This window comes from Schistosoma mansoni (genome assembly GCF_000237925.1).
Source record: "Schistosoma mansoni, WGS project CABG00000000 data, supercontig 0167, strain Puerto Rico, whole genome shotgun sequence".
In the NCBI taxonomy this organism is placed as follows: domain Eukaryota; kingdom Metazoa; phylum Platyhelminthes; class Trematoda; order Strigeidida; family Schistosomatidae; genus Schistosoma; species Schistosoma mansoni.
In genome coordinates, this window is record NW_017386055.1 from 208320 (window position 1) to 236192 (window position 27873).

The 27873-nt window shown below is 36.5% G+C and overlaps 2 protein-coding genes across 2 annotated transcripts; one reads left to right on the forward strand and one right to left on the reverse strand.

The window, feature by feature from the left end:
- Positions 1-5702: 5702 nt before the first annotated feature.
- Smp_158960 (hypothetical protein) lies at positions 5703-10356 on the reverse strand (the record flags this gene model as incomplete). The annotated part of the gene is made up of 4 exons (XM_018797142.1): positions 5703-5810; positions 7344-7471; positions 9483-9698; positions 10326-10356. The coding sequence occupies 4 exons, from the start codon at positions 10354-10356 to the stop codon at positions 5703-5705; spliced, it is 483 nt and encodes a 160-aa protein (XP_018646804.1).
- Positions 10357-20037: 9681 nt separating this feature from the next.
- Smp_067930 (28 kDa heat-and acid-stable phosphoprotein (PDGF-associated protein) (PAP) (PDGFA-associated protein 1) (PAP1), putative) lies at positions 20038-27505 on the forward strand. The gene is made up of 5 exons (XM_018797154.1): positions 20038-20134; positions 21131-21198; positions 22539-22738; positions 24361-24515; positions 26991-27505. Exons 1-5 carry the CDS (start codon positions 20128-20130, stop codon positions 27158-27160), a joined length of 600 nt encoding a protein of 199 aa, XP_018646805.1. The 5' UTR covers positions 20038-20127; the 3' UTR covers positions 27161-27505.
- Positions 27506-27873: the final 368 nt, after the last annotated feature.

Below are 27873 nucleotides of genomic sequence, written 5' to 3' on the forward strand. Positions count from 1 at the left end.
CTGCTAATAAGTCGTAGCTGTTATATCGACTGCCTGTATGTCCACGAGATATAACAGTAACAAATCGAACCGTTATACACATGTACCAGGTTCTCAGTCAGTCGATCAGACGCAACATAGGACCTAGCACACGTGTACATCGGTACAATGTGCTACACAGCATTAACATTGTCAGAGTAAATCCCAGAGTAGTAGAGGTAATGACAGTAATAATGAAGTTTCGTCACTCAGTGTAAGTCACTTCTTCAGGGTATAAATAAATAACCAAATTAAAATTAATGCAAATTTAAATAGTATAAAGGAACAAAAAAGAAATATTAGGTGCGATCAATAAAAAGCAGGTCTGATTAAATCAATGTCATATAATTTCAGTCAGTCAGTCAGTCAGCGACAACGTAGGACCAGGCACATTTATGCATCGGTCCAAGTTACCATACCTCGTTAGCACAACAAGATGATCACCGGATTCATAGAAGTAATTAATTTAGTGGTGGTAGTATATAAAGAAAGGTTGTATATAAGGATATAGTATAGGAAGGAACAAGTTATGAAGCAATTTTAATCTCAAGGTTTAAGGGAAAATAAAGTGTGTATACACTCACGCCATTGTGATCGATTCTGAGCCATGTCACCCAGAGTCTCCAACCATTTATTACGATAGTCACGCGGACCCCAACCAGGTAGTCTGCATTTACCAACAGGGCTCACACTAGAAGTTAGTGACTTCAAACACTGATGCCATGTTTTGGTTTGGCCGCCCCTAACTCTCTTCCAACCATCCCCTACACTAGCCAACATTGCGCGGCGTGGTAATCGGTATAATTTCGGTCAACATGATTCATAAGCGACATGTTTGTCAATTTGTGCATGTGTATCTGTGCACTGTTAAGGATGAAAAATATGTGACCTTTATAATGATGAAGGATAGAGTTTAATTTGATTAATCGTACCAAATATTCTTGCATTGTTCTATTGTACTATTTAAACTTGCATTACTTTTAATTTGGTTATTTATTTATTCTCTGAAGAAGTGGCTTACACTAAATGACGAAACATCAGAAAATCTAAATTTTTTTTAAAAAATTTAACAGATTGAATATCTTCGATATTATTATTTTTTCTTTTTATTTAGTAATGATTGGAAAAAATTTACACCACAAACAAATATAATGTGGTTTCATTATTTAACAACAAAATTATACACGGATTCAGATAGATTATCAACATCCTCCTCGTCATCCTCCTCTTCATCCTCGTCATCATCATCCGAATTACATAATGTATGTTGGAAACAATTAAAACATTTAGAATTAATAACACGTTCATTTAATAATTATAAATCTGCTTATCATTTAGTTACTAATTGTGATATATTTAAAAAATTTTCTAATTTATTTTAAAATTTCTTCATGTTAATTAGAAATATATGTATATACTACTCGTTTGTTTTTTTTTTAAAAAAAAGTAAGTCCTGAGTTCGAATCTTACGAGGCGAGACCGTGGATGCACACTGTTGAGGAGTCCCACAATAGGATGAAACGGTCGTTCAGGTTTTTCCTGGTGGTCTAGCTTGAATTGACTCATGATTTCAACTATGAAAAGAAGTATTGTTATATTCTCCAATCGTTAGTCCATAACTATAATATGGAGGTTGTGGAAACACTGGACGAATATTTTCTTCTGGTATAGAACTTCTTAACAGTATGCATATATTATCCTTCATATGGGATTCGAACTCAATATTCTCCATCTTATTCGTGAACGCTTAACCTTTAGACTATTAAGGCTGGTATTCAATGGTATTAATATTTAACTTTAACCAATCCATGGCAAAAACGATTATACAGTGCTTCCAGTTAGTCTAACATTTATTGATTCATGAGCTCTATCAAAAACCATATACTTGCGTTGAGAAAATCACTAGTGAGTAGAAAGTCTTTAATAGTTGATGAAATCGAAAATATTATAAACATAACTCATTTATAAGTATAGATACTGTTGTGTTTTGATGCCCTACATTTTATCACATGATTTGTTCACCAATCAAAATATGACATATCTAAGCACTATGCCAAACCAATGACCATCCTAGCATTCTTACTGGTCCTTTATCTGCCTAGAACTTTCAGTCGTGTCCAGAACACCAATAACAGCTTCTGCAATACAAATCATTTATTTCAAGCATACTCTGTTTATATATCAGACAGACAGACCACATCCCACCATAAAATAGAAAATAACATTTATACAAGATCAAGTCAAAATGTGGCTATGAACGTGGGAGACAGTAATCAATAAACTGAGTATAATTTAGGAACAGTAATCCTTATAATAATAATAATCTATACGTCAAAATGAAGCTCATATTAAGTTGAATGTAGATATATACAATCTAATCACTCAATAGTTAAATAATAAGAATGTATACAGAATAATCGTCCGTTAATAGGTCCTGGGAGTTACTTGTACCTATGTCTTCACCAGGATATAACAAATACATGTACCTCAGAGAACTGAGCTACATATTCAACCAATAACGTGTATCTTTCCTTAGAAACTTAAACCTTATTTCAGCCGATAGAGTATATCCATCAGTATTTCTCACCTAACATATGGTTTTAAACTGGCATGTCTGATTATATTCTCTTTCTGAATAATTAGCTTGATTTTTCTTTTCGATTGAGTAGTAGCAAGAAAGTAATGGGAAAACATCTTCATTTCTTGGAACGTGTATAAGTGTATTAAATCAAATGGTTGACATAATCTTTCTTTACCCCCGCCCTCAACTTCTGATTTCTATATCTGAAAGCGATGTGTGGTTGATGAGGTACCATGCTTTCATTTATAATTGGTTTATCAAAACTTATTCTGGATGTGCAATATATTCAATTGCTAATATTGTAGTGAACAGAGCACTGGTTGGGACAATCGAATGTCTTTAAGCACAAACTACAGACTACCTCACTAAATTCTGATAACCATACAGCAAACAGTTAATTTGCAAATTAACAACCAATTGTCTCAATCTTCACTGTTTCTTCTCTAAATCTATTGTTCATGTATTTTCCTACTAATTGTGTTTCATTTCAGTTCTTCCCTCATCGGTCTTCTGCCAAAATACATCCTATGTCTGACCTTCGCTATATATTACTTATATGGATATAAGTAGACCACACCACATATGATTTAATAAATTTCATACACATACCTTTAAAGTTACCTAATATGATAATTAAATCAAAGAACTACTATTAAATAACATACTATCGGTACCTGTAACATGATGTTTAATAAAATGAATACTTGACTGACCAAGTTTGTGCTAAGATTTACGAGAAATAAATAAAATATCAAAAACATTTTTCAAATCAGTCAGTTAACTATAACGTAGGACTCGGTACATATATGCATCGGTCAAAGTTGCCACACCTCATTAGCACAACAAGATGAACACTGAATTCATCGAAGGAGTTACTTCAATGGTAGTAATATATAAAAGAAATTGTATTGTAAGGATTTAATACGGGAAGAAACAGTTAATTCGTAAAAAGAAAGGTATAATGTAATTCTGACCTCACGGTTTAAGCGAAAACAAAGAATGTATACACCTACGCAGTTGTGATCGATTCTGAGCCATATCACACAGAGTCTCCAACCACTGATTACGATAGTCACGCGAACGTCAACAAATTAATCTGCATCTACCAACGTGGCTCAGACCAGAAGTTAGTGAATTCAAGCACTGATGCCACGTTTTGGTTTGGCTACCCCTAACTTTATTCCAATCGTCTTCAACACTAGTCAGCATTGCGCGTCGTGGTAATCAGTGTTCATGTATATGTAACACGGTCCAGCCATCTCAAATATCTCCCCATACTATGACGGAACGGCCTTCCAGTTTTTCAATGGTGGTCTAGCTTAGATAAACTCATGAATTCAACTGTTAAAATATGATAATTAACATTTAGAAAATTTGTACTTACGACTCAAATCGAAATAAATAATCAATAAACAAGATGCTTTAGTCTGACCATTCGATCATCCGTAAAGATACCTTAGAGATTTTGACAGGAGTATGAAAAAACTACCGAACCTTTGTGTATAACCACTGATACCAGGATATTTCCATTCAATGTTATTAGAAAACGAATTAGGAAATTCTATAATTCTTGTAATTATTGAAAAACATTATATCCTGAACTAAATAAGCTATCAGATATACTATACTGGTCTTATCATTTCATATTTTATGTGACCTTTTGATAATTCCATCACATTGATAAGTAGTATCTTGAATAAAATATAAAGTGCCTTTGGATATAGGATTAAGGTCCAAATAAAGGTAAATAATGTTAGTGACTACATATTCGAATAGTGATGGCTCAGTGTTTCTAAATACTGTTCAAATTTTTATTTTGTATTTATTTAAACACAAATATTGGTACAAGGAAGCACCAGATACATATGCGCCTGACAAACCTCATTTGATTTGTGTGAGGGCTATGATACTGTCCAGGTGCCCAAACTGGAGCAGGTGGTTTTTTTAGAGGGCCACACCCGGAGCCTTTGACCTAAAGGTTTGATCCGCAAGGCAATGGAGCATCGTGAGGAGATGCAGTCCCATGGTAGCCGGTGAACAATGATTGATTCATACGCCATTTGTTCCCTCAGGATATTGGAGCCCATGTGCACTATTGGTTTGGAATCAGGGTTTTCCAACTCCCCTAGGTGGACCCTCCGTGTCCACCAAGCGGGTTGAAGCGCCGGACATTTGCTTTTAGTCCTTTCAATTTCGTAAACAACGGTAATGCCACGAGAAGGCAGTGTGTAAGACTTTCTCGGCATTGGCTATATGTGCGTGGCCATGTGAGAGCATTTGGAGAGAGAGAGAGAGCTTACTCTCCTCACTCTCGACCGTACCAGGGCATTTGGGGGCCAACAACAACGGGGCGGACTTGCATGCATATAGAAAACAGTTCTCTTTGAACCTAGCACTTAATGTCTACACTAATCAGTTGTATATGGAATATCAATTATTTCATGAAGAATCTACGATTATTTAATAAATGAAAAGAATGTTCATATGTATCTTCAGAAATATACGAAATAATGTAGCCCCCAACATACTTATTTCATCTACTGTTGAAGATATTTGCGATATACTTTGAAGTAGGTGTGTGGATTAACATACTCATATTTTTTGATGAATCTTGGAAAAGCTTTATTTAGTCCTGAGAAATACTTATTAAGATAACTTACTATAGAAAATACGTTGATGAGACTATAATCTATAGACAACCTTTATGCGATGCTAAAGTGACCTTTCGAATATTCACCTATATACTAGGGTCAAGAGAGTGTTGCGAATGAGTATATGGAATTAATATTATGATTTAAAGTTAGACGTTAGGGTTAGGAATTACAGTCATGTTTATCACTACGAACTGACAGATATAATGTCGAATTGCTATTCAGCCTTATGAATAAATGAATCTTGTGCTAATGTCTAAAACTTAATCTTGAATGTGACTGGTTTGTCCATAAATTATGATCTCGCCAAAAGCTTTTTCCAAGTACATAACGCTTTTCAAAACAGGGAAAATAATGAAATTCTAGGAAAAGCCTCAAATTTCCATGATTTGAAGAAATATAAGTTTGCTTTGCTCTGAATTTTGTGTAACTACCGTTTCATCATAAACCAGTTAATGAATTTTATAAACGGGTGGGAGATCATAGATAATATTTCTAGCTTGTGGTGAGGATGTTGGATATGTTATGTTATCCTTCCAGCCTGGAGGACATGATAACAACTAATAGACACATAACGTAAAGTGAATAATCATCCATTTATGTATTTTTCAGTATTTCAAGCCAGTGATCTTTTTTCAGTAGGTCGAACTACATGAAATAAGATATCCTCAAATGTAGGTATTCAATTCATCTTCTTGTTAAATCTCAATGGTTTACATTGTGATCTAATTGCGAAATTCAACCATTCATAGGTGAGGTTATCTGCTAAGTTTTAAGTGTTCAATGATCGCCATTGACGATATGTCACAGTTTTTACATTCAAAATCACCTCAAAACTATAACAGTGATTGTCAGGTGATGATAAATGAGTAACGTTAAAAGGAAATTCCTGAAGTGATCAGTGAAGTTTGACGATGTCAGGTATGAGATAAATGTTAACATTTAATGACAGGTAATATTACAGACTGATTGTTATCAGGATTGGAAGCTAGTGAGCAGTTTGGTGCACACTGCGAAGCCTGAAGTTGCTGGATTCGATCATTGGAAAGAGCGTAAATTCACATTGTTATGAAGTCCCACACTTGAATGAAACATCTTTCAGGTTCCTTGAGGGTTTTGATGGTCATCGAACCAAATTTAATGCGTGGTGTGAAACAATGGATTCAAAAAATCTCCGTACTATTCTGATAATGAAATTCAATATCTTAATTCACTAAATTTATGAACTTATGTCATGTTGAAATCGTGAGCCAGTTGAAGCTAGACCACCATGGAAAACCTGGAAGCACTGGACGGCCGTTTCGTTCTATTATGGAACTCCTCAGCAGTGTGGATCCACAAAACCCCTTCTGATTATAATCATAAGCTCACTAGTGACTGACTTCAAGATACATGTCCTGGAGTTCTATTTGGAAGCAGTGACCAGTGGAGTTCAACCTCGTCCGTTGTGAGATAACAACTCACTGAAGACAATTGGTGAATGGTCGCTCATCATTTGTGGATCGATTGAAGTTAGACATAAACACCGTTGGATGCCGGCTCAGTGGTCTATCGGTTAAGTGCTCTGGCTCGAGACTGGTAGGTCCTGGGTTCGAATCTCGCGAGTGTGGGATCGTGGATGCACACTGCTCAGAAGTACCATAATAGGACGAAACGGCCGTCCATTGCTTCCAGGTTTTCCATGGTGGTCTAGATTCAATTGGCTCATGATTTCAACTTTGAAAAAATACTGAAATCTCCACAAAACCGCTTCCGATAAATGTCATGTCCTCATATGGCTCTATAAGTCATAAAAGTTTATTTTTATGATTTTCGGCAAAGTATGTCAATGGATCTGTTGGCTGAATATGCATAGCATCCATCTTAACTTCCGTCAGCTGATGCAAAGTCACAACTCCATAAATTGATTTACAGTTTCTATACATGTATTAAATGTTCTGAAGTCTAACAAACTGAAATCTCTACAGTAAAATAAGAACAAAATGATATTTTATACAATATAGAGTTTAAACAGCTTAATAAAGGGTTATCTATAAAAAAATCGATTTCGTTGATAAAATAAAACATAAAAATTGTGTCAAGAATAAAATAACCTGAAAAGAAAGTTTGTTATTCATGAATCGTGTTGTTGCTTTATTACAACCATCTCTATCTTGACAGTAGCAAACTTCTTTATAAACACCTTGTGCTTCAAACCAATAACGACAACTCCAGGCTAAACCTAAAATAAATAAAAGTTATTTTGAATAAAAGGCTGTTTTTTTGTACAATTCGAAAAGTTAAAAACACAAAATTTAGCGGTGATCTCTTTTCGACGAACTTACTGTCAAACTGCATACATGTATATGTGGAATATTAGATTTGAGAACATGTTTCGTCAGGTCGATGGAACGGTGAAGGAGAAAAGAATAAGAAATTCCTCACCAAATTCTTAGTCGACCGTATCCGTTCATATATACCAAGATCTATTTGTATCTAACTCTTCAGTAATATTAAATATTTTTTGTACATACAAGCGAATTTCAACTTTTCTAAAGACTAAGGCTTACACACACCTAGTAAATCAGTTTATATATCAAGTTCTAACACTGTTTTGATGTCAATAATACGGCATATGGCAGCTATTTGTTTTTTCTACTATATGGGTTTATCATGGTATATGAATAACTGCTTCTAAAGCAGATAGGCACGCGTTCGACTTCTACTGACTGCAATCTTATATTTCGATATATGGATGTCTTCACGTACAAATAGGTTTGCAAATCCATTGGGATATGAAGCATTAATTGATATGCTTCTGAAGCTCACTTGGGACCATGAATTTATCTTTTACGATGACAGCATATTTTTTTCTCAAAACCTGTTTTTGGTCTCCGTTTCAAGATTGCGGCAACATAATGTAGACTTCTTTTCGAAAATGAATAAAAGAAGAGTTGTGGTGGTAAATGATTTACATATTAACATATCGACGTTAACGGCCTTTTTTTACTACCTTTTTTTGGTCACGGTCTAAGTATATTTTTCAATCACATCTCGAATGTAGATTTGTTAAAATTCGATGAAGAGGTACTTTACTAAGCTGTACTTGTATTTTAGTAGGAAAAAATTGTGGGATCTGAAGTATTAACCAGTTTAGAAGGAGTTCTGCAAGTGATCGTTTGATATCAGAATAATCTTTTCGATCAAGCAATACGCCTCATGGGTCAGTACATATCTAAGTGCCTTATGAAGTTCATGCAAAAACCAAGTTACACCCACATCCCTATAATTAACATAAATTCCACGCACTTCGTTTACGAAATAAACCTACTCGTCACATTTTCCATAGGTTACAAAGTATAGATCGGTTGAGAGTGGTTCCGAAAGATTAATTTGCACCTGATGTTACTTTGTGGCTCAAAATACATCTGTCTTAGTTTTTGAGAAGTATAATTTTTCAAAAAACTTATTCTACAAGTAGTTCTAGACATTTTCAAGTAGAACTTTGAGAATTTAGTGCATTCGCTTTTTGACATCATTTGTCCAACCTAGTTTCGAGAACTATTCGTTAAAAATAGTTGGGCGATAGTACCAAAATTTAATGAAAATATCCTGAAACATAGGAATATGTTTTTTATGTAATTGTAACCTATTCTGCTACATTTAATACTGCTTGTTATTGGTGTATGAACATTAAATTTCGTTTGATACGCAATAATGGTTATTATCACAGATATTAATTAGTTCATGAAGCAACCATTATCTTTTCTAAAATCCAACTGTGCATGTACAACACTTTTCATTTTAAATAAATAAACAAATTCTTAAAGTCATGCAAAGACAGTAGACATGTGTAGATTTGATACTGATTAGAATTTACACACCTTCTATAACTAAACAAAGATGGAGTATTGTTTTACAATCTGTAGATGCTAAAGAAACATGAGTATAGTTCAGTTAAAAAATAAACGGTTTGAAGATGTGCAAACCTTGAGTCATATATACATCAATGAAATTACTCCATAACTACCAAACTTAATTATTTCCTCCCCATATTAGAATTATGGGCAATCAAGAAGAGCTACAAAATTATGAGCGCGTGAGCATTCCCCATCTTTCAGTTCACATGCGATCGAAGCAGGTTAAGTCTTACACATAAATTAGGGTTGATAAACTTGTGACTGGATATCGAAGGTAATTTGAGGTAATTCAAGGAAGTAAATTATTTCAACATAAGATTTTAAATATCTCACCATAGTCAGTTCGTGCACCACATGTCCGTGTGACTTTTATCCATGAATGCCAACCAGTGCTTTCTTGATAAATTTTTACACAAAATGTTCCAGGTGAGTGTGACAAAAAGCTACCACAATCTATCATTGCATTAAGTCTCGTATCAAAAAACCTTCCGGCTGGACACGAATCATCTTCATTGCTATCGCACTGATAACATCGAATCGCCAATATTTCTAATAGGTTGAAAAAATAAAAAATTTATCAATCAATATATCTAGCAAGATCGGTACGTTCTAATTAAGCGGCACAACGATATGAAGTCGAGAACTTAAATATCAAAATTATTATTACCCGAGAAACCGAGTTTCGTCAAAACTTGTGTAGGCTCTCTACAATATAAGAGCCACGAGTTTGCTTTTATGACAAGTTGTTGGCAATAGGCACAATACGATTTAGACTCTGTATAGTTATATAAATCATACCTCACGACAACTCTACGGAGCATAACCTCACTTTCTGTAAAGTGTTAATTATTACAAACGATTTTAAAAGAGCATATCATGATTCGCATCCATTTCCAACGATTAAATTAAACTATTCATTTCAGAACTTTTTTGACATCAAATTATAAATCTTGCACCATTTCTATGTGATGATACACAATACAATTATAGTACTTTGACACACTTGAAACAAGCACTTAGCTTTATATCTCCTTCGTTTATTATATGTAATTGGATCATCATGTTTTACTGCTTGCCGGACATAGAGTTAATTAGAATATGACCCATGACCGATGGAATAATTTGAGTTTTCGATCCAAATTTCATACTTGTGATCGTCTCAGTGAAGATGACTACCTATTGTGGAAGTTAAGCGGCAAGTGTGCATCTCTCTCAATGGCACAAGGACGCTAACCAGATAACTATGTTTTAATTAGAGAACTCGGAGCCAAGAAAGTAATTGGAAATTTTTCATACTTGACTAGTCGAAGCATAGTTGAAACAATGATATCTTCCAATCTCCGATTTCCTACAGATTTGAATAGATTTTATATGAATTCGTGTGAATTATTTTGAAAGCAGTTTTTATACATAACTAAGTTTTCGAGTGATGAAAGTGTACAATAATTTCAAAGAGTTTTTCATCCCGTAAATAACCTGTAGAAGCGTTATGAAATTATACTGCCAAATAGCTGAATGTTTGAACAACGAAAGAAACTAACCATTCTCGTACAAAAGCAACAAAATGTAAACAGGAAACAACAGTGTAAACATATTTGAATGTTTGCCGCTGTTCGCCCTTGAAAGTAGTAGTTGGTGTTAGAAAAGAAGAGGATATGATAGCTAGACCGTCATGCTTCACCTTCGAAGATATCAAAAACTGGAAACATTATTCAAGATTCTGCACCGTCTACATATGAAAAACCACTAAACTCTCATTTAAGTGCCAGTTTGAATTTCCAATGTGACCGATTTTATATGATTTTAACATTATTCCTTTGATAGTATAGATGACCTAGCCACATTACTATTAGTTACTTATAACCTGGCGATCTACAACATGTCACTTGTCCGCTTGACTTTGAAGCTAGAAATTTTATGTTTCTATTTACCGGTTCCTTTCCTGTTAACAGTCTATAAATTACACAAATCCGACATTTGTTGTGAATTTTGGTATTTATTCATCAAAAGAGAATGGTGCTTAGATGAAGAGCAAGGTTGATTTCAGGTCGTTTTGAAAGGGCATTGACCACAACTACACACACAGTTCTATTAATTGAGCCTGCGAATTATACGTATATCCTTAAACAAGGATGATAATATTGTGGCAATGCAACTGGCGGGACTTTGACATTCACTTTTGCCACTTGCTGACAACTCATGCATTTCTGGACCAACTCAGCGATATGTTGATCCATTAGGGGCCAGAATCTTTAGCTCGTGGCTATGGATTTCAACCGTCTAACCTCTGAAGGACGAAAGTGGAACTGTTTCAGCACTTCTGCGCAGAGGCATTCTGACTCAACCACTATTTCGTCAAACATCACACAGTCGTTCACAATGCATAATGAATCCCGCTGCTGATGCAGCTATTTCATGTCACCAAATGATCATAAATGAGTCGCGATAAGACACCTGCCCGAACGAATTGTTGAGTGTGTCGGTATTGGGTCTCGAAACCATACCCCAGTAGTACAAAGGCCAATCGCTGAAGACGATTCGCAGAATAGGCTGGAATGCTAGATTTTGATCCGAATATTGCGAGGAAAGGCTTGTGATCTGTGACAAGCGTAAATCTCCGACCGTGTAAAAACTTGTGGAAAAGTCGAACAGCGGACACAAGTACAAGAGCCTCTTCGTCTATCTGGCTGAATTTCTTTTCTGTAGGGGTTAGTGTATGGCATGGATGCATAACAGCTTTTTCTGACGCGTCTGAGAACAAATGTGAAATAACAGCACGTAGGCGATACGCTGAAACTTACGTACAGGATACCTGATAGGATGGTATCCATTAGCTGCTGAAAAATAGATGGGACAGTCTTGACTCCGAAAGGCAGACGGTTATGCTGAAACAACTCGCGATGTATATTGATAGTAATCAGCTATTTTGATACTTCATCTACTTATACTTTCAAGTAAGCATTAGCTAGGTCCAGTTTTGCGAAGAACTTTTATCCCTTCGATATAGTAAACAAAGCTGCGGGAACTGGCAGAGGATAATGGTGCTGTTCCATAGCTGCACTGAGATCTGTAGAAAAGCCAGCCGTAGACCTTCTCGATAACAACTATAGGTGCTACCCAAGCAGGATAAGAAATGGGAGTAATAGCTTCTTGTTATTAAAGGCGATTCCATTCCTCATCCACTTTTGGAGAAAAATAATGGATATGAGTGATTATGTGCTATATAACGATCGAGCCTGAAATTGACATAAAGTCGCAACGTTACATTTGACCACCCTAACTATAAACTTCGCGCGAATCCGACAACAAACCCAGAGGCTAAGTGTCTGCAAGAAAATAAGTGTTTATATGCTGCAGCTTGTCCATCTAGGAAAAGATCAGCCAGGAGATACAGCTAGACACACCGCATATACATTCTACCTTGGTATGTCTGTGGTCAGGTTTTTTTTCTTGTTTTCCATCAGCAGAGTGAAACGCTATGCATCGTTGAGAGAGATCGACAAAGTCAATCCAGACTGGAAGAATTCACATCGGTGTTTGCACCCCCTTGTCAGACCGGAATTTAAGGTATTCAATAAAAACATTCAATCGTCATTCAACTACAAAAGTTTGTTATCGATCTGTGACTGCTTTTATGGGCTAAACTTACAAGTGACCTATCTTTTGTTTATATGTGTACTGTCCAAAACACTTCTTAACCTCGTCCAAAACCTATTGCTTTTCAAGCACTTGAACAATCCAGTGATCTATGGCTGTCTCACTAAATCCTCATAACGTTTTGACTTGTCTGTAATTCCGCGGTTAATTTTGTCACCCTATTTTAGTAACACTGAATGGTATTTACCTAGTCATTTGAGTGTATCTAAATCCACATTACAGCGTAAACGATGAGATGGAGGGGCCTAATATAGTAGTAGAGATGATAATCAGAAATATGAAATGTTGAAAATACGGTTTAAAAAACAGCGTGAAGTGCGTCGGTTGTTAAATTAATCCGCGACGTCCGACCAAGCAACATTGCACAAGAAAGACATAGTTATATTTAACAGCTGATAGTGCAATCCAGCACACGCAATCGACTATCGCTAGGACTCTTGAAGTATATATATACCAGCACTGATGTTTATGCTGAGAATAAAATCTAATATCTGCCGTTTCAAAAGCTATTGCGTTATCCAAAGAGTCGCTGATTCTCGATAGCCAGTCAGATGTTCACCGAGTTTGTACTTTATTCACATATACTTCCGATCCTTAACATCAACACAATGAGAATTGACGATTTCGATAACTAATTCTTACGACAACTTCTCTAGTTCTTCTTATTATCATTAGGATCAGTTCTCATCATTCTATCCACATTCTATCCCAATTTGAGCATATCAATTTAAATTACTTACATAATGGTCTACCTCACCTAATCTATTCCTAGACAAATTGAACATCGAAGGTTTTCGTTATCCATTCCCAGTCGATTTATCTTGATCACTGAAATGTTTTGGACTTTAAGAATTCAAAAGCAAAATATTCAAGGTCTATAAACACTTTTATACGATAAACTGAAATTTATTAACAAATGACTCTTTGAAAAACATTATTGATTTTATCACATGTTAACTTATCTCCTGTTTTGATGTACGTCGTTCAACTGAAGTTCTTTTTGTAAGCTTCGATCAACTTACATCCCAGAACAGAAACGATTACGCGGGTACTGAGTACGAATGCACGATGAGAAAAACTTCATTCAAATTCGAAAATTAAATGGTTTAATAAACCAAGAAATTAAATGTCTGAATTCGATGTTTATTCACCAAATCCTATCTTATAACATCCTCAACTAAATAGGAACTATTTATAGAGCTTACATGCAGGAAAGACATTAATGGCGATATCCAACTGAATGTCTGTGACCTGTGTAAGTCTTTTATAAATCGGTTATATGGTGCCATGCTTCTTATGTCGTCAAGTCGGAGGAAGTGCTGTAAACTTATTTTCACTCAAACTGCTGCCTGAAAATGTCTCCGGTCACTTGGCTCATCCCAACATTTAGAACCGGGAGAAATTTCAAACCCTCTTTTGATAACTTTGCTGACGTTCTGTCACATCCACTCATCAGCATCTTCACCAAATCTCTCAAAACTAACGTCATGCCAAAATGCGGATGAATATGAAGTTAATTCCAACACAAACAACATGCCTTAGGGTATAAATGCGAAATTCACACCCACAGTAGAAACTTCCCAGTACCTAAAAAACGATGGCAAATTTATTGCTGTTGCCAACTCAACCTAAAAAAAATGAAAGTTATCCATTCAAGTTTTCTTGCAAATGAGAAGGAAGTGCCGTAGATGCTGCCGTCATTCAGCATCATAATGTAGTGCTCAGCTGTGAAAAGGCCTATAAGTTTTACATGAGTTGCTAAGCTTGCTTCCGCCCTTAACACTTTTTCAGGACAACAACTACTAAACAAAACATCAGCAGCTCGCGAACCAACTGAATGTATTCTTACCTCAGCGGAAGAGAATAACATATTTGGATTTGAGGAAACCATTTACCACCTTTATTAACTCAAGGTGTGCTACAATAAATTTTTCCCCCCTCCTCTTCTGTTCCGGGTGATCGTACAGAAAGCACTCTTGTACCGTATGCAGACTATGTGACCTCACATAAACCCATCTCCATCTCTTCACAACACCTTTAGGCGAATGGGCTCCAGTTTCAAATTGAACGATGGTCTGTTGTAAAAGGTATCAAACATAAACCTCCCGATCTCCAAACTGTTGATTTTAGCCAGAAACATGGAAGAACTTTAACACGCCTTGGGACTCCCAAAAAACAGTGCTATTGAGGTTTCTGTGATAAAAGACTATCAACGTTCATTTGACTTAATCTACTTGTTTCCTGTGAACCTACTTGACCTTTACATGTTTTGTAGGATTAGGGTTCAGGTCGTTATTAGTACTGTTAGAATGACAGACGTAATCCAAAAATTATAGATTTGTCATGATATGACTACTAATCTATGAGACCTAACATGGCGATCCAAATATTGTCTAACCTGACAGGTCGTGTCATAAGAATCAACGAAATTACGTCTATCAAGACAGTTTCAAATTTTCTGCTGGATAATATTCTGCAGTAAATTAAAAAAATGAACACTACCGAAGATTATATTTTCCAGTACACATTGATGTGAGGAGATTATCATAAGTAAAGCAACGGAATTGCTAGTGGTTGACCGTGAACTATGACTTAAACATGACAGCACGCATTTTAGTACAGGAGTTGATAGGGTGTTTCATGTGTTATGGTGTTTTATCAGCATTTTATTATTGCGAATTCGAGAGTATGTGACACTGCATATTGCACTTCATCAGTTAATATTTTTAAAGAAAACAGAATTTCGTGATTATATGTATCACAACGATTACAAATTTTTAGGCGTTCATCCAACATCACATGTGAAATGTAATGGAGTTATGCTACCTCATAAAGAAAATCATATTGCATTTACCCCACCTATATTTCTCGTAGTGTTCTGTTTCGTTTAGTTTGCGTTACTGTTGTAGATGTTGATGTTCCGAATGGTCTGAACATTCCATGTTAATGCTGTTAGCATGATTTTACGTAGAGAAAATAAATTCTTCTTGAATTATATAAGCAAAGTGCTGACGAGTTAACTATACTGTATATTCCAGAGTTCTCTCCAAAATTAGAAGTTAGATTGTTGTTTCATATGAAATATGTTTTTCCGCTCCTACTACTAAGTCTTATTACTCAAGGCAGAGTTATTGTCCGCAATCACACTTTCTTCATTTTGTTCTCTACTTAAACGCCTTAATTCTTGGAGCTGTATTGTGGACGCAATCTTAAAGAACTGTTTTCCTCTTTATAATATTTGGGCTATTTGCTCTGGAGCCATATATTGTTAAGCAAGATAAACAGATTTTCAAGTAGCTTCCGAAGTCCCTTACGTTTCGAAGCGTATGGGAGCAGATGAGATTGACTTACCTCCTCGGCCTTATTTCTGGGTATGAGATGACAATAATTTCGAAAGTATTTGGATATGTCTGATGTGGCTTGTTTCTTCTTTACAACTGGGAAAGGCATTCAGAATTTCTAATCAATCCATCAACCATTGCAATGGTCTGAGTACGATGATTTCCCTCAGTGAATCCAAAAAGAAAATGAGTAGACATGGGGTTCTTGTTGTAAATGAATATTATCTACCTTAAATTAATCATAAGGACAATAATGTTCAATGACAGATAACTTATTATGTTCTGCAAATTTTCCGAAGTAAGAACCTCTGCACCTGTTTCACATTAAAACCCTCACCTTTTCACACTCATGAAACAGTCTTCGACATCACATTAGGCAATATTTCATCTGTTATTTGTATTTTGATACGATATAACGACATGGCGTTATAGAAATAAGGGGTTTGTTGGACGGATTGTGGTAGGTTATTGAACCATAGAAGGGCCTACAAACTTAAGTTAAAAAGAACCTAAGTTAGTACAAACATTTTTTACTTGTCGCAGGGTGAGCGCAGTTGCCTTATGCTCAGGACATGAGTCCAACGAGGACTTATCGACTATACGCGCGCCTTCTTTGGGTATTTTTCCTTCTCTTTTGCGTTTCCGCGTAATCCATTTTCCACTAGTCTCAGCATCCAGATTGGAACTACTCTGGACGATAGTGGTTCTAGCCGGGTCCTCAGTCGCTGCCAAATCAACTGGTCCCTCAGTACTTAATGGCATGGCTTTCATTGGCTGTATCGGAGTAGAAATTTTTGCTTCATGTTGCGAAATTGGGTGTCTGGTACCTGCCATGGCAGCATTTACGACACTGATACAATCTTCGTTATCAGTATCCATATTGCCGGCACGGCCTACGTCGACATTTTTAGCTAACGCTAGAAGGCTGATGGCTTCCTGAATGAGTAATGTCTTGCTTGAGCAACAAAAAATACAGAGCCAATGAGAATTTGGTTTCGAGCACCTTTTATAGGCAGCAGGGCTTAAGCGGGTGCACATTTTGTGAAACCACTTCTTACATTCGTCACATTGCATCCCTTCTTTCACGGGGAATAAGCAATATGGCTGTCCACACTTGTGTACAGAGCCGACCATCTTAGAATAAAGCAAAATGATAGGCAAGGTAGATATGTAAGACAAATCACAACCTTAATCAAATAAACAAGCCGCAGTCGACCAAGAATGCTTTGATGCAGTAAATACACAAAAGCAGGATCAAAACACACAAATACAATGTCACGTTAACTGAAATAAATTCATTTAAAGTGTAAACGGTAGTTTTGATACGTAATTTACGATCAAAACAGTGAATTTAACTCAACGAGAAACAATACCACTGTCCTTTTAAATAGCGCGCGTCTTTTCTCGTCTCATCGTTGGAGACTTCAATGCACCCCATATAAACTGGATAGGGCTCACAGCTCCAGGTGGGGGTTTCGATGGCGTCCTTCTGTCATCAATTATTCAATGTGCACTTGTACAATGTATCGTTAAGCCGACGCATATAGACTTGGAACATAATCCGTCATTGGTAGACCTTGTCCTCACACACCACTGTGAAGATATCGTCGACATTCAACACCTTCCCCCACTGGTGAATAGTGACCATGTCGTACTTTCCTTAAGTTCCGGATACATGGTATGGAATTTGCATCTGCTCCACCCCGTCCTCATATCTGGAGAACTAATATTCCGGCAATCAGGGACTATGCTATTTCAATTGACTGGTCTGTCGAAGCTGATGGATCGATTGATGATGCATGGAATAGGTTTAAGTCTACGTTCGAATCCGTAAGTCAACCGTTTATCCCATGGTCAGCACGTAAGCTATCATATTGCCCTCCATGGATTAATAAGGAAACCCGGAAGCTGTTGAGGCGTGGGAAACACTTCTGGGACTTATTCTTGTCAACAGGTCAGGCATCATTTAAGTGCGAATATAAAAAAATCCGGAATATATGTAAGAAGACCATAGCTAAATCCCGCACGGCTTACGAACGACAGTTGGCATACGATAGCCGTACCTGTCCGAAGCGACTGTTTTCGTACGTTAAAAGGTGGACGAAACGTAGTGATGGTATCCCCTCATTACTGTTAGGCGAAAATTCAGCTTTATTGGCTGAATCTGATCTAGCGAAAGCGGAGACATTTGCTAACTATTTCAGTGAAGTCTACTCTACGTGTAGTATTACAACTACTTGTCCCGTTGACAATGAGATACTAGCCATAGGACCTTTACACGTGACAGAGGATATTGTTCTTCCTTTGATAACTAACCTAAAACCTTGTAAGATACCGGGCCCCGATGGGTTACACCCACGTTTAATGTCGTCGCTTGCGGACATTATCTCAAGACCGCTCACGATGCTCTTCAACATGTCCCTTTCACAGGCCCAGCTACCTAGAGACTATTTAGTCCTATATTTAAGGATGGTCAGAGACGGATTGTATCTAACTACCGGCCTGTTAGCCTGACCAGTATAGTAGTTAAGTTACTTGAAAAATCAATTCGGGCTAAGCTACTGAGCCACATAGATTCGTACAATCTGTTAACTCCCGAGCAACATGGGTTTCGTAACAAGCATTCATGCTTGACTAACTTACTCATTGCGAGAGAGGATTGGACAGCTGCCCTAGACAACGGCCAGTCTGTCGACGTGATATTCATAGATTTTAACAAAGCGTTTGATAAAGTTTCACACTTAGGTCTTATACAAAAGCTCTCGAGCTTTGGAATAACAGGTGCTATACAGTAATGGATAGGAAGCTTCTTATGTGACTGCAGACAGAGAGTAAGGGTCTATGGAACGCTATCCGAATGGAAACCGGTCAAAAGTGGTGTACCCCAAGGCACCATCTTAGGCCCTCTACTTTTCCTTCTGTATATTAATGAACTACCTTTATTACTTAAGTCGTCGACGTTATTGTTTGCGGATGATGTTAAAAACTGGAGAACAATAAGAAATGAGACTGATCGTTGTTACCTGCAAGCAGATTTAGACGAATTAGTTAAGTGGGCTCATGATTGGGGCCTGGAAGTTAATTCCAGGAAGAGCGTGTCCATGCATATCGGGGACGATATTACTTACCATTATACCATTAATGGTACATCTCTGCCACGCGTTCATGAGCACAAAGACTTAGGAGTAATTATAAGTCACGACTTAAAAACTACTACGCACTGCAATGCGGTTGCTTCCAAAGGCTATCGCGCGCTATGGTCGCTTCGCAGAGCATTTAAAAGGTTTGACGAGATGTTTCGAATTTTATATCCCACCTATGTAAGGCCACACTTAGAATACTGTATCCAAGCAGCTAGCCCTTGTCTGATAAAGGATACTAAATCGCTTGAGCGTGTCCAGCGTGTAGGGACAAAATTAGTAAAGGGTCTTTCTAAACTCCCTTACGATGAGCGTTTAAAACGTCTAAACCTTTTCCCCTTATCTTATCGTAGGACGCGAGGTGACCTTATACTGGCATTTCGTATCTTTAATTATGATCTGGGTGTTAATATGTCTTATCTTTTTGCTCCCTCCAGCACTAATAATCTCCGGGGTCATAGCAAGAAGGTTTTGAAACCGCGATCTAATAAACTAAGGGTGGGGTCCCGTTTTTCTCATCGAGTGGTCAATGACTGGAACGCTTTACCAGAACAAGTGGTATCAGCACCATCAGTGAACATTTTCAAAAAGAAGCTGGACCATCACTGGTAGGAAATCTGTCAGGATTAACACAGGTTCATCAACCTACTATCCTTATTACTGAAGACTGAAGACAATACGATATTGAGCACCGAACAGTAGCGTGATAATTTTGGTGGCCGGAGCAATTAAAATCTCGAGGTCGTCTTCGGTTTATTGAATCCGTGTTTGATAGTATTTCCCTTTCAAGCACAAGAGTTTCCTGTCTACATCTAACATCCCATTCTATTTTAGAAAACAATGAGAGGTAATTTAACACAATTTTTTTCTTGTTACCAATCAAAGTTATAATAATCGAAAAATGTTTAACGCTGCATATCAATATTGAATAAAGCTAATAATAATAATAATAATCATTTAAACACAAATATCAGTACACGGAGGCACCAAATATATGCGCCATACGGATCAAATGATTCGTGTGAGGCTTGGGATACTCCACAGGTGTCAAAACTGAAGCAGGTGGTTTTATTAGCGAGCCACTCCTCAAAGTTCAGTATATTTCCCTATGTCACCACTAGGCATTTTCCAGCTATTCAAGTCATTTGACCTTTAAGGTTCTAACTTGTGGTCATTACAACTAGTCTTATCATTCCAATATTATTCGATAAAATGTTTGACATATAAATGAAAATTTAATAGATTTGCTTATTTGATGAATTCTCCATATTCTTACACCCTCTCCATATTTTTTACCACTTGGTGCTGTTGCTACCATCATTACGATAACTTTATAGCTGTTCTTTGATAATTACTATTACTTTCGTCATCCTGTGTATGGTAGTTGTGACAATCTGGATGTTTCTCATACTCGGCTACCTTACCTTCTCTCATCTAGTCCATTCATTTGCAAATCAAATATGTGTGAATGCAGACATTATTTAGAATTATTTTTAACTAACGATCAAAGTAACACCTAATTATATTTTGAAGTACACAACTATACAAATCACTTCAATTAAGGAAGTGTTTGCACTCACCAAACTAAATGAATACAGTTTGTCACACGACGTTTGTTGCTTTTGCCCTCCAAAGATTATTGGCCTGTTTAGGTCCAGGCCAACTAAACTAGAGAAAAGGTTAAAACTGCCTTACATTGTGTTATTTTCGAAATTTACACTATTTTCCAGGTTTTATAGACTAATTAGCTAGTGACTAAATCTAAAATCAATAATATGGGTAAGCTTTTGAGCTCATAATTAAATTCAGTTATGCGATTGTCTTGTTTTCTATAAATAAATAGGCAAACGTATGCACAAAGGTAGAACCCGAAAGTTTACTGCCCCGGAAGAAATTGACCGTCAACTTGGAGTAAGTTATACGAAATTTTGGAAGTTGGTCATCAAGTTTTGTCGCTAAAATTTCATTTTTAAAGTAGATTCGACCATAAATTCGGGTTATATGTCGTTTTTGAGACTGGATCTTCATGCAATATATGGCGAGCGAGGCTTTCGCACCACGTTATTGATTACAATATTTGTTCTGTATGAACCAAGTAAATGGTAAGAGCACAGTACAAATACAATTAATCGTGTGTTGTCTCTTATACTCCGGGTCGGTCTGTAGTATAACCTGTAAATCCGAAAATCTTCACAGACCACTACACTAATAATAATCATACGCCCATCAGTAACCGACACGGCCATTTAGATGTAGGTCAAATGTTAAGTGAGATGTTGATAGGCACACGCTATTGACCAAGCTCCGACTTCATTTCCTAAAAAAAGGGGAACGATATTGACTGTAAATGCGCCGTTGTTTCTGAAGATGAAAAACATTTATAAATTAATTGTACACGTGGTCTCGAATCGTTTTAACAAATGAAAGCTCCCTACTCATTTTTGGTTTTCTCACTTAAATAGACGGTTGCGTTTTCGTATAAAAAGCGTATATATATCAGTACCAAACTCTATCGATGACAGAACATAACAGTGACTAAAGTCGAGAGACATTCCTTGAAGTTATGGAGGAAGTCCATAACCAGTAGAGTTCAATATCGTTTGGAGTAGGGCAACTAACCATTAATGGTAGTGAATAATTCTTGCTCAGTATTATTAGGTAAATGAAGTTTGGTATGTAAAACATTGAGTCTTAACTCAGCGATCGGAAGACTCAGTGCTCGCTGCTAAGCATCAAGGCACAAGATTCGTTTTCTATTAAGGTCAGAAATGCCCACAGTGACTATTAATGGACGACCTTTGAGCGACGCTAAAATGACCTCAGAATTTTCACCTATTCGTCAGGGTTAAATGAGGGTTATATATTAGTGTGAGGATTTAGGATTAGGATTTACATTTGAACGTTAGGGTTTGGAATTAAATTTAATGTTTTCATCGCGAACTGGCATCAGCTATAATGGCAAAATGGTATTTAGTTAAATGAGTTAATGAAGTTCACGCCAAATCCAAGATCTTTTATCCTGAATCTGATTGATTTTTTTCATGAATTATAGTCTCGTCATTCACCCTATAGAAAAGTCGAATACTAGAAAAAAAACTATTCAGTACTTCCGATCGACATACAGCTAATCTGTTGTCCGAACTGCAAATGTCCGTTTTTCCGAACTGATTGTTTCCAACTTCTGCTTAAATATATTATCATAAAATTTGTATTGATGGCTTATTATCATACTGATCCATTTACTTTTTTAGATATCTAAAGAAGCTGAGTCGTCTTTGAATAAGACAATTCATGACAAGAATATTAATGATACTGAAACGGATGATGATGATGAGGAGGAGGAGGAGGAGGAAGATGAAGACGATGAGGAAGACACAAGTGAACGTCATAAGGGTGTTAGTCATTTAATTGAAGTATGCAATCCTAATCGTATAAAATCTAAAACAGTTGCGTAAGTTATTGTAATCAATTAATATTTTGATAATAGTGTAGTAGTGACTTCGCCTGCTATTTTTTGAGTTTCGTCTCTAAAGAATTAAGAGATATTAGCTGTAATGTAACAACATATGGTATGGATTTAATATCTAACAAGAAATAGTATTTGCTAGGTGATAACTAACTGTAAGTAATGAAAACATTGAACCCTGTATATGTTACCCGACTTCTATAGACAATGTTGTTGGAAGTATACCACTCCCGCCATACAAATCAATGCACAAACAGTTACTCTGACTTATTGGCTTACTTTTATCAGTTACTCCAGCTATATTCCTACTTTAAATTTATTATCATATTCCAGGATAATAAGCAATCCAAATCTTCTCAAACATGTATTACGTATGCCGAACCACCTCATACTTGGACGCCCGATTTTGGCTGGTGTAGAGGCAAGTTGGAAAAAAGTTAAGAGAAGCACCCAAACCCAGACACAACATATTTCTATGAAATCATTGACTGTTGGTCTGAGTTGTGTTGGTAGGTTCAGATAACCTGCTTAGGATATGCTCGACCATGGCAACCAATCGTTAGAGACGCTAGCTGAAGTGGTTGAGAATCAGTCACAACGGCACAGAAGCATCCACTCTTTATTTTCCTTTAGATCTTGAGTTGTAAAATTGTCATACTTTTATTATGCCGCTTTATTTCCTATAATCTGTGTAGCTGGTCTGTTCACTAAAACTGATAATACTACTTTTAATTTAGTATTCGTCTAGATAATTTCATGTCTCTGTAATGATGTATTATGACAAATTGAACTAGTCTACATATATTCCAGGTTCTATGTTGCTTATGACTGACTGACCAAATGTTGCTCTATCGCATCTGCTGGGATCACCGGGTAATTAATAGTGAAGTTAAACATAGGGTATTAGGGAATGATGGTAAATCAGCTGATGAGGTCATGAATCTTCATCGATTGAGATGGTTGACTAGTGTAGGGGATGGTTGGAAAAGAGTTAGGGGCGGCCAAACCAAAACGTGGTATCAGTGTTTGAAGTCCCTAACTTCTAATCTGAGCCATGTTGGCAGATGCAGACTACCTGGTTGGGGTTGGCGTGACTATTGTAACCAATGGTTGGAGATTGTAGGTGACATGGCTCAGAATCGATCACAATGGCGTAGATGTATACACTCTTTATTTTCCCTTAAACCTTGAGATTAAAATTGCTTCATAACGTTCTTCCTTCCTATACTATATCCTTATGTACAACCTATCTTTTATATACTACCACCACTAAATTAACTATTTCTATGAATTCGGTGTTTATCTTGTTATGCTAACGAGGTATGGCAACTTGGACCGATGCATAAATGTGCTTGGTCCTACGTTGTAGCTGACTGACTGCTCTATTTAGTGTAGTTTGGATCGCCGATTTGTATCACTAGCTCTCACAAACAATATGCCTTAGAGCTGTACTAAGTAAATGCATTATTTTAATAGACGGTAATGAAAATAATCCACCGATTACATATATGTTGCATTTCATCAATATTATATGTAAACTGCATGCAAATTAGCTATTAAACTAAGTTTTTTTTTAAGGAAAAGTAGTAATGTTTTCTGTATTTCAGTCCTTCACGAAAAGAAATCGCCGCATCTATCAAAGCTACAACTGATCCAATAAAATTACTATCAGAAACTGAATTAGCAGCTAACATAGCACGTCTTCAATTGGTTAGAAAAGAACGTGAATTAGCAGCTCAAAAACTTGAACAAGAAAAACAAGGTAAATTGTAATTTGTTCTTCTGCATGTTATTCAAACGGTATTTTTATTTATTTAAACACATAAATATTGGTACAAATGGGCACCAAATATATATGCACCACACAAATCTCATTTGATGTGTGTGAGAGCTTTGATACTGCCCAGATGCCCAAACTGAAGCAGATGGTTTTCGTAGGGGGCCACACCCGGAACCTTTGACCTAACGATCTGATCCACAAGGCAGTGAAGCATCGTAAGGAGATGCAATCCCGTGGTAGCCGGTGATCACCGAGATTCCTTCAGGATCCTAGAGCCAGCCCATGTGCACCATTGGTTTGGAATCAGGGTTTTCCAACTCCCCAGATGGACTTTCTGTGTCCACCAACTCAGTTAAAGCGCCAGACATTCGCTTTTCGTCCTCTCCACTTCGTAAACAACAGTAATGCCACGAGAAGGCAGTTAGTAGGATTTCCCTGGCAGAGTCTATATACGCGTGGCCATGTGAGAGCATTTCGAGAGGGGGAGCTGACTCTCCACACCCTCGGCCGTACCAGGGCATTTGGTGGCATTAAAACAGTATGAATATCGTTTTTAAAATGTAAGTTATATATAGAGAGAGTAGAGAAAATGAAACCTCATAGTTTCAGTACTCACCTAAGTCATTAAACAGTTTTTTTCATGTTAAAAAAGATTAATTGTTTGCCGAATTGTATCACAGCTCGTAAATAGTTTTCAATCATCGAGTTAATTACTGTTAATAGTAAGATCATGCTGACTCGCCACTGTAGTTAGTTCTGGAAAAGTAGTAGTAGTAGAGCAGTATATAAGTTAATCTTCTTGCACCCAATAAATCACAGGTTCGGATACCTTGCTCAATCTACTTTGGTTTGAGCAACTGGATAATCTTAATAACTTACACTGACAGTGTGTTTCAAAGTCAAGTTCATGAAATTGTTTTTTAGTAAATGGATTGAAGTGTATTTGTATTTAGTTTCTCTAAAGTAATCGACTTGAGGTAAAGTGGAATTCAATTATTTCGGTATTTTGTGCATTAAGAAAGTTTAATAGTCATGTTACAGTGTTACTAAAAAGCAACTATTATTGAAATGGTGAAGAAGATTTGTAGCTCAGAAGGATGATTTTGATGGGGTTTTGTTCTCTGAGCTAGATAGTTTGGTCGTGATGTCGTTCAGAAAGACGATGAAAGCTCCATGACCAAACCATCCACGTCAGAGAACAAAACTCCATCAAAAAGTAACTATTATTTTCGAAACAACCATTCGAAAACTAAATAGAATGCTCTAAAGAAAGACTAATACAATGTATCACAAGGGGGTTTTGTGGAGATTTTGGTAATTTTATATAGTTTAGATCATGAGTCAATTGAAGCTAGACAACCGTGGAAAACCTGGACGGCTGTTTCGTCTTATTGTTGGACTCCTCAGCAGTGTGCATCCACGATCCCACCTCGCGGGATTCGAGGTAATAATCTTGAAAAATTTAAACAAATCCAAATCTTTTTCATAATCAACGACCCTGGTAAAAATATACATTAAATCAAGTTACCATATGAATGGTAAACAAGTTGAAATATACGTAGTTGCGTTATAATTTCTTATTATGACCCAACTATTCACATTGCTTAGTATTGTCGGATACCAATTAACTCGACAAGTCCCCAAATCAGAACACGGTTGAATAGGAAAGAAGTTATATTCTGAATAACAAGGGCAGATTGAAGTAAGCAGCGCAATAAGAAATCCGTTAGTATATTTATAGTTTTTACATGAGAAGATTCTAAAGTCTTCTCCTAGTACCGACTAGCGCTGATTGGATATGAATTAGCTAATCAGCGTGCACCGATACAATCGTGCATGGAACATGCTTTAATCTAATCTATGTCGCGCTAACAAGTAACTATGATAATAAGAGTAAATAGACGTTGAGAATGTGGTTTGAAAAAAATGAAACGAAAGGAAAACGTGATCAGGAGCGAAGGTTTAGACCTCTGTAACCAATCTTAAGATATGTCATGAAGGTCTCCGACCAGTGATTAGGCAGATATCAACCAAATGGTTTTTACCTACCAATACAGCTTAGTTCAAAAGTTAATAAACTCATGGATTAATGACACGGTTTTGGTTTGGCCACCACTAACTTTTTTCCGACTTGTTCATACACTAGTCGATATTGTATACCAGGGTAAAACGTGGTTGGTAACGCATAACGCCTGTCATGACCGCTTCAGTCGGTGACAATGAACTGACTTTCAACCTAGGTTTCCTAGTTTGTAGATGACGATCCACTTTTTCCAGCAATTAGGAAATTTGGTGACCCTCACACAAATAAAAACTCGATAGATCCTTATATGTATATATTAATACTAAACGTTTATGTATGCAGTATATTATTCATTGTAAAACTCGTTTTATTTCACACCATACGAGTATTTAAAATCATTTTGTTTGTGTCTCCTTAATCTTACCATCATCTAGCCCGTGAAGCACAACGTGCAGCAACAGCAGCCGCAAAACGTACATCTCAAACAAAACCACAACAGAAAAGTGGTCGTAGTGGTAAACAGCATACGAACAGTAACAAAGAGCATCAAACAGTAAATCAAAGAAACAATATAAATTCATCAGAAATAACCGATGATAATTGACCAATTAATTGGTTGATCAGTGATCATTATCCTTAAGCCCTATGCTTTTCTGATATGATTCACGCACAAAGATGAGAGAGGAATAATAACTATGCTGCAAAGTTGCCAAACAGTCAAATCCAACTTTCCTTATTCGTTTCCCTATATTTTTTTTCGATACATGCCATAAAACTGATTTAGATTACATTCTAAATATGTTTTATAGCATTTTCTTATTGGAAAATCTCTATTACCTAACTCTCTCTGTATGAATAACTTAAAAAAGTTTTTAAATTGTATCCTTCTCAGTTAAAAGTGCCCTCTTTTATATATTTTAATATAACTAAAAAGAAAACATTTATATATACGTTTAGTATTGTTTGTTTGAATCTTCCCATCGATGTGTTAGGACTGAAACTGGTCAGTCCCTAATTGGAAAATATGTGCATACTGTGCGTATTGCCTCGATATAGTCTTAAGTCACAAGCATGGTAAGCAAAGATGGATAGTGGCTAGCAGTACGGCTGTAGTTTTGATATACCTTCAATGGACTTTTGGAGCAAATGCTTGTGTGTGTGGTGTAATCACTAAAGTAAATAATTTTAAGGTTTAACACAATGTAATGAGTATAAAAAGATAAATTGTTTTGATGAAACTATGAATGGTTGAGATATGCTACATGTATCTGATTCATTAAAATGTTATTCTGGCAAGTGTAGCATTAGCCTAAAGAA

Bases quoted from the DNA above. Each gene is read 5' to 3' on its own strand.
- Smp_067930 (XM_018797154.1), top strand. The intron at 22,739-24,360 runs GTAAGTTATTGT...TCTGTATTTCAG, and splicing joins ATAAAATCTAAAACAGTTGC to TCCTTCACGAAAAGAAATCG. The intron at 24,516-26,990 runs GTAAATTGTAAT...ACCATCATCTAG, and splicing joins ACTTGAACAAGAAAAACAAG to CCCGTGAAGCACAACGTGCA.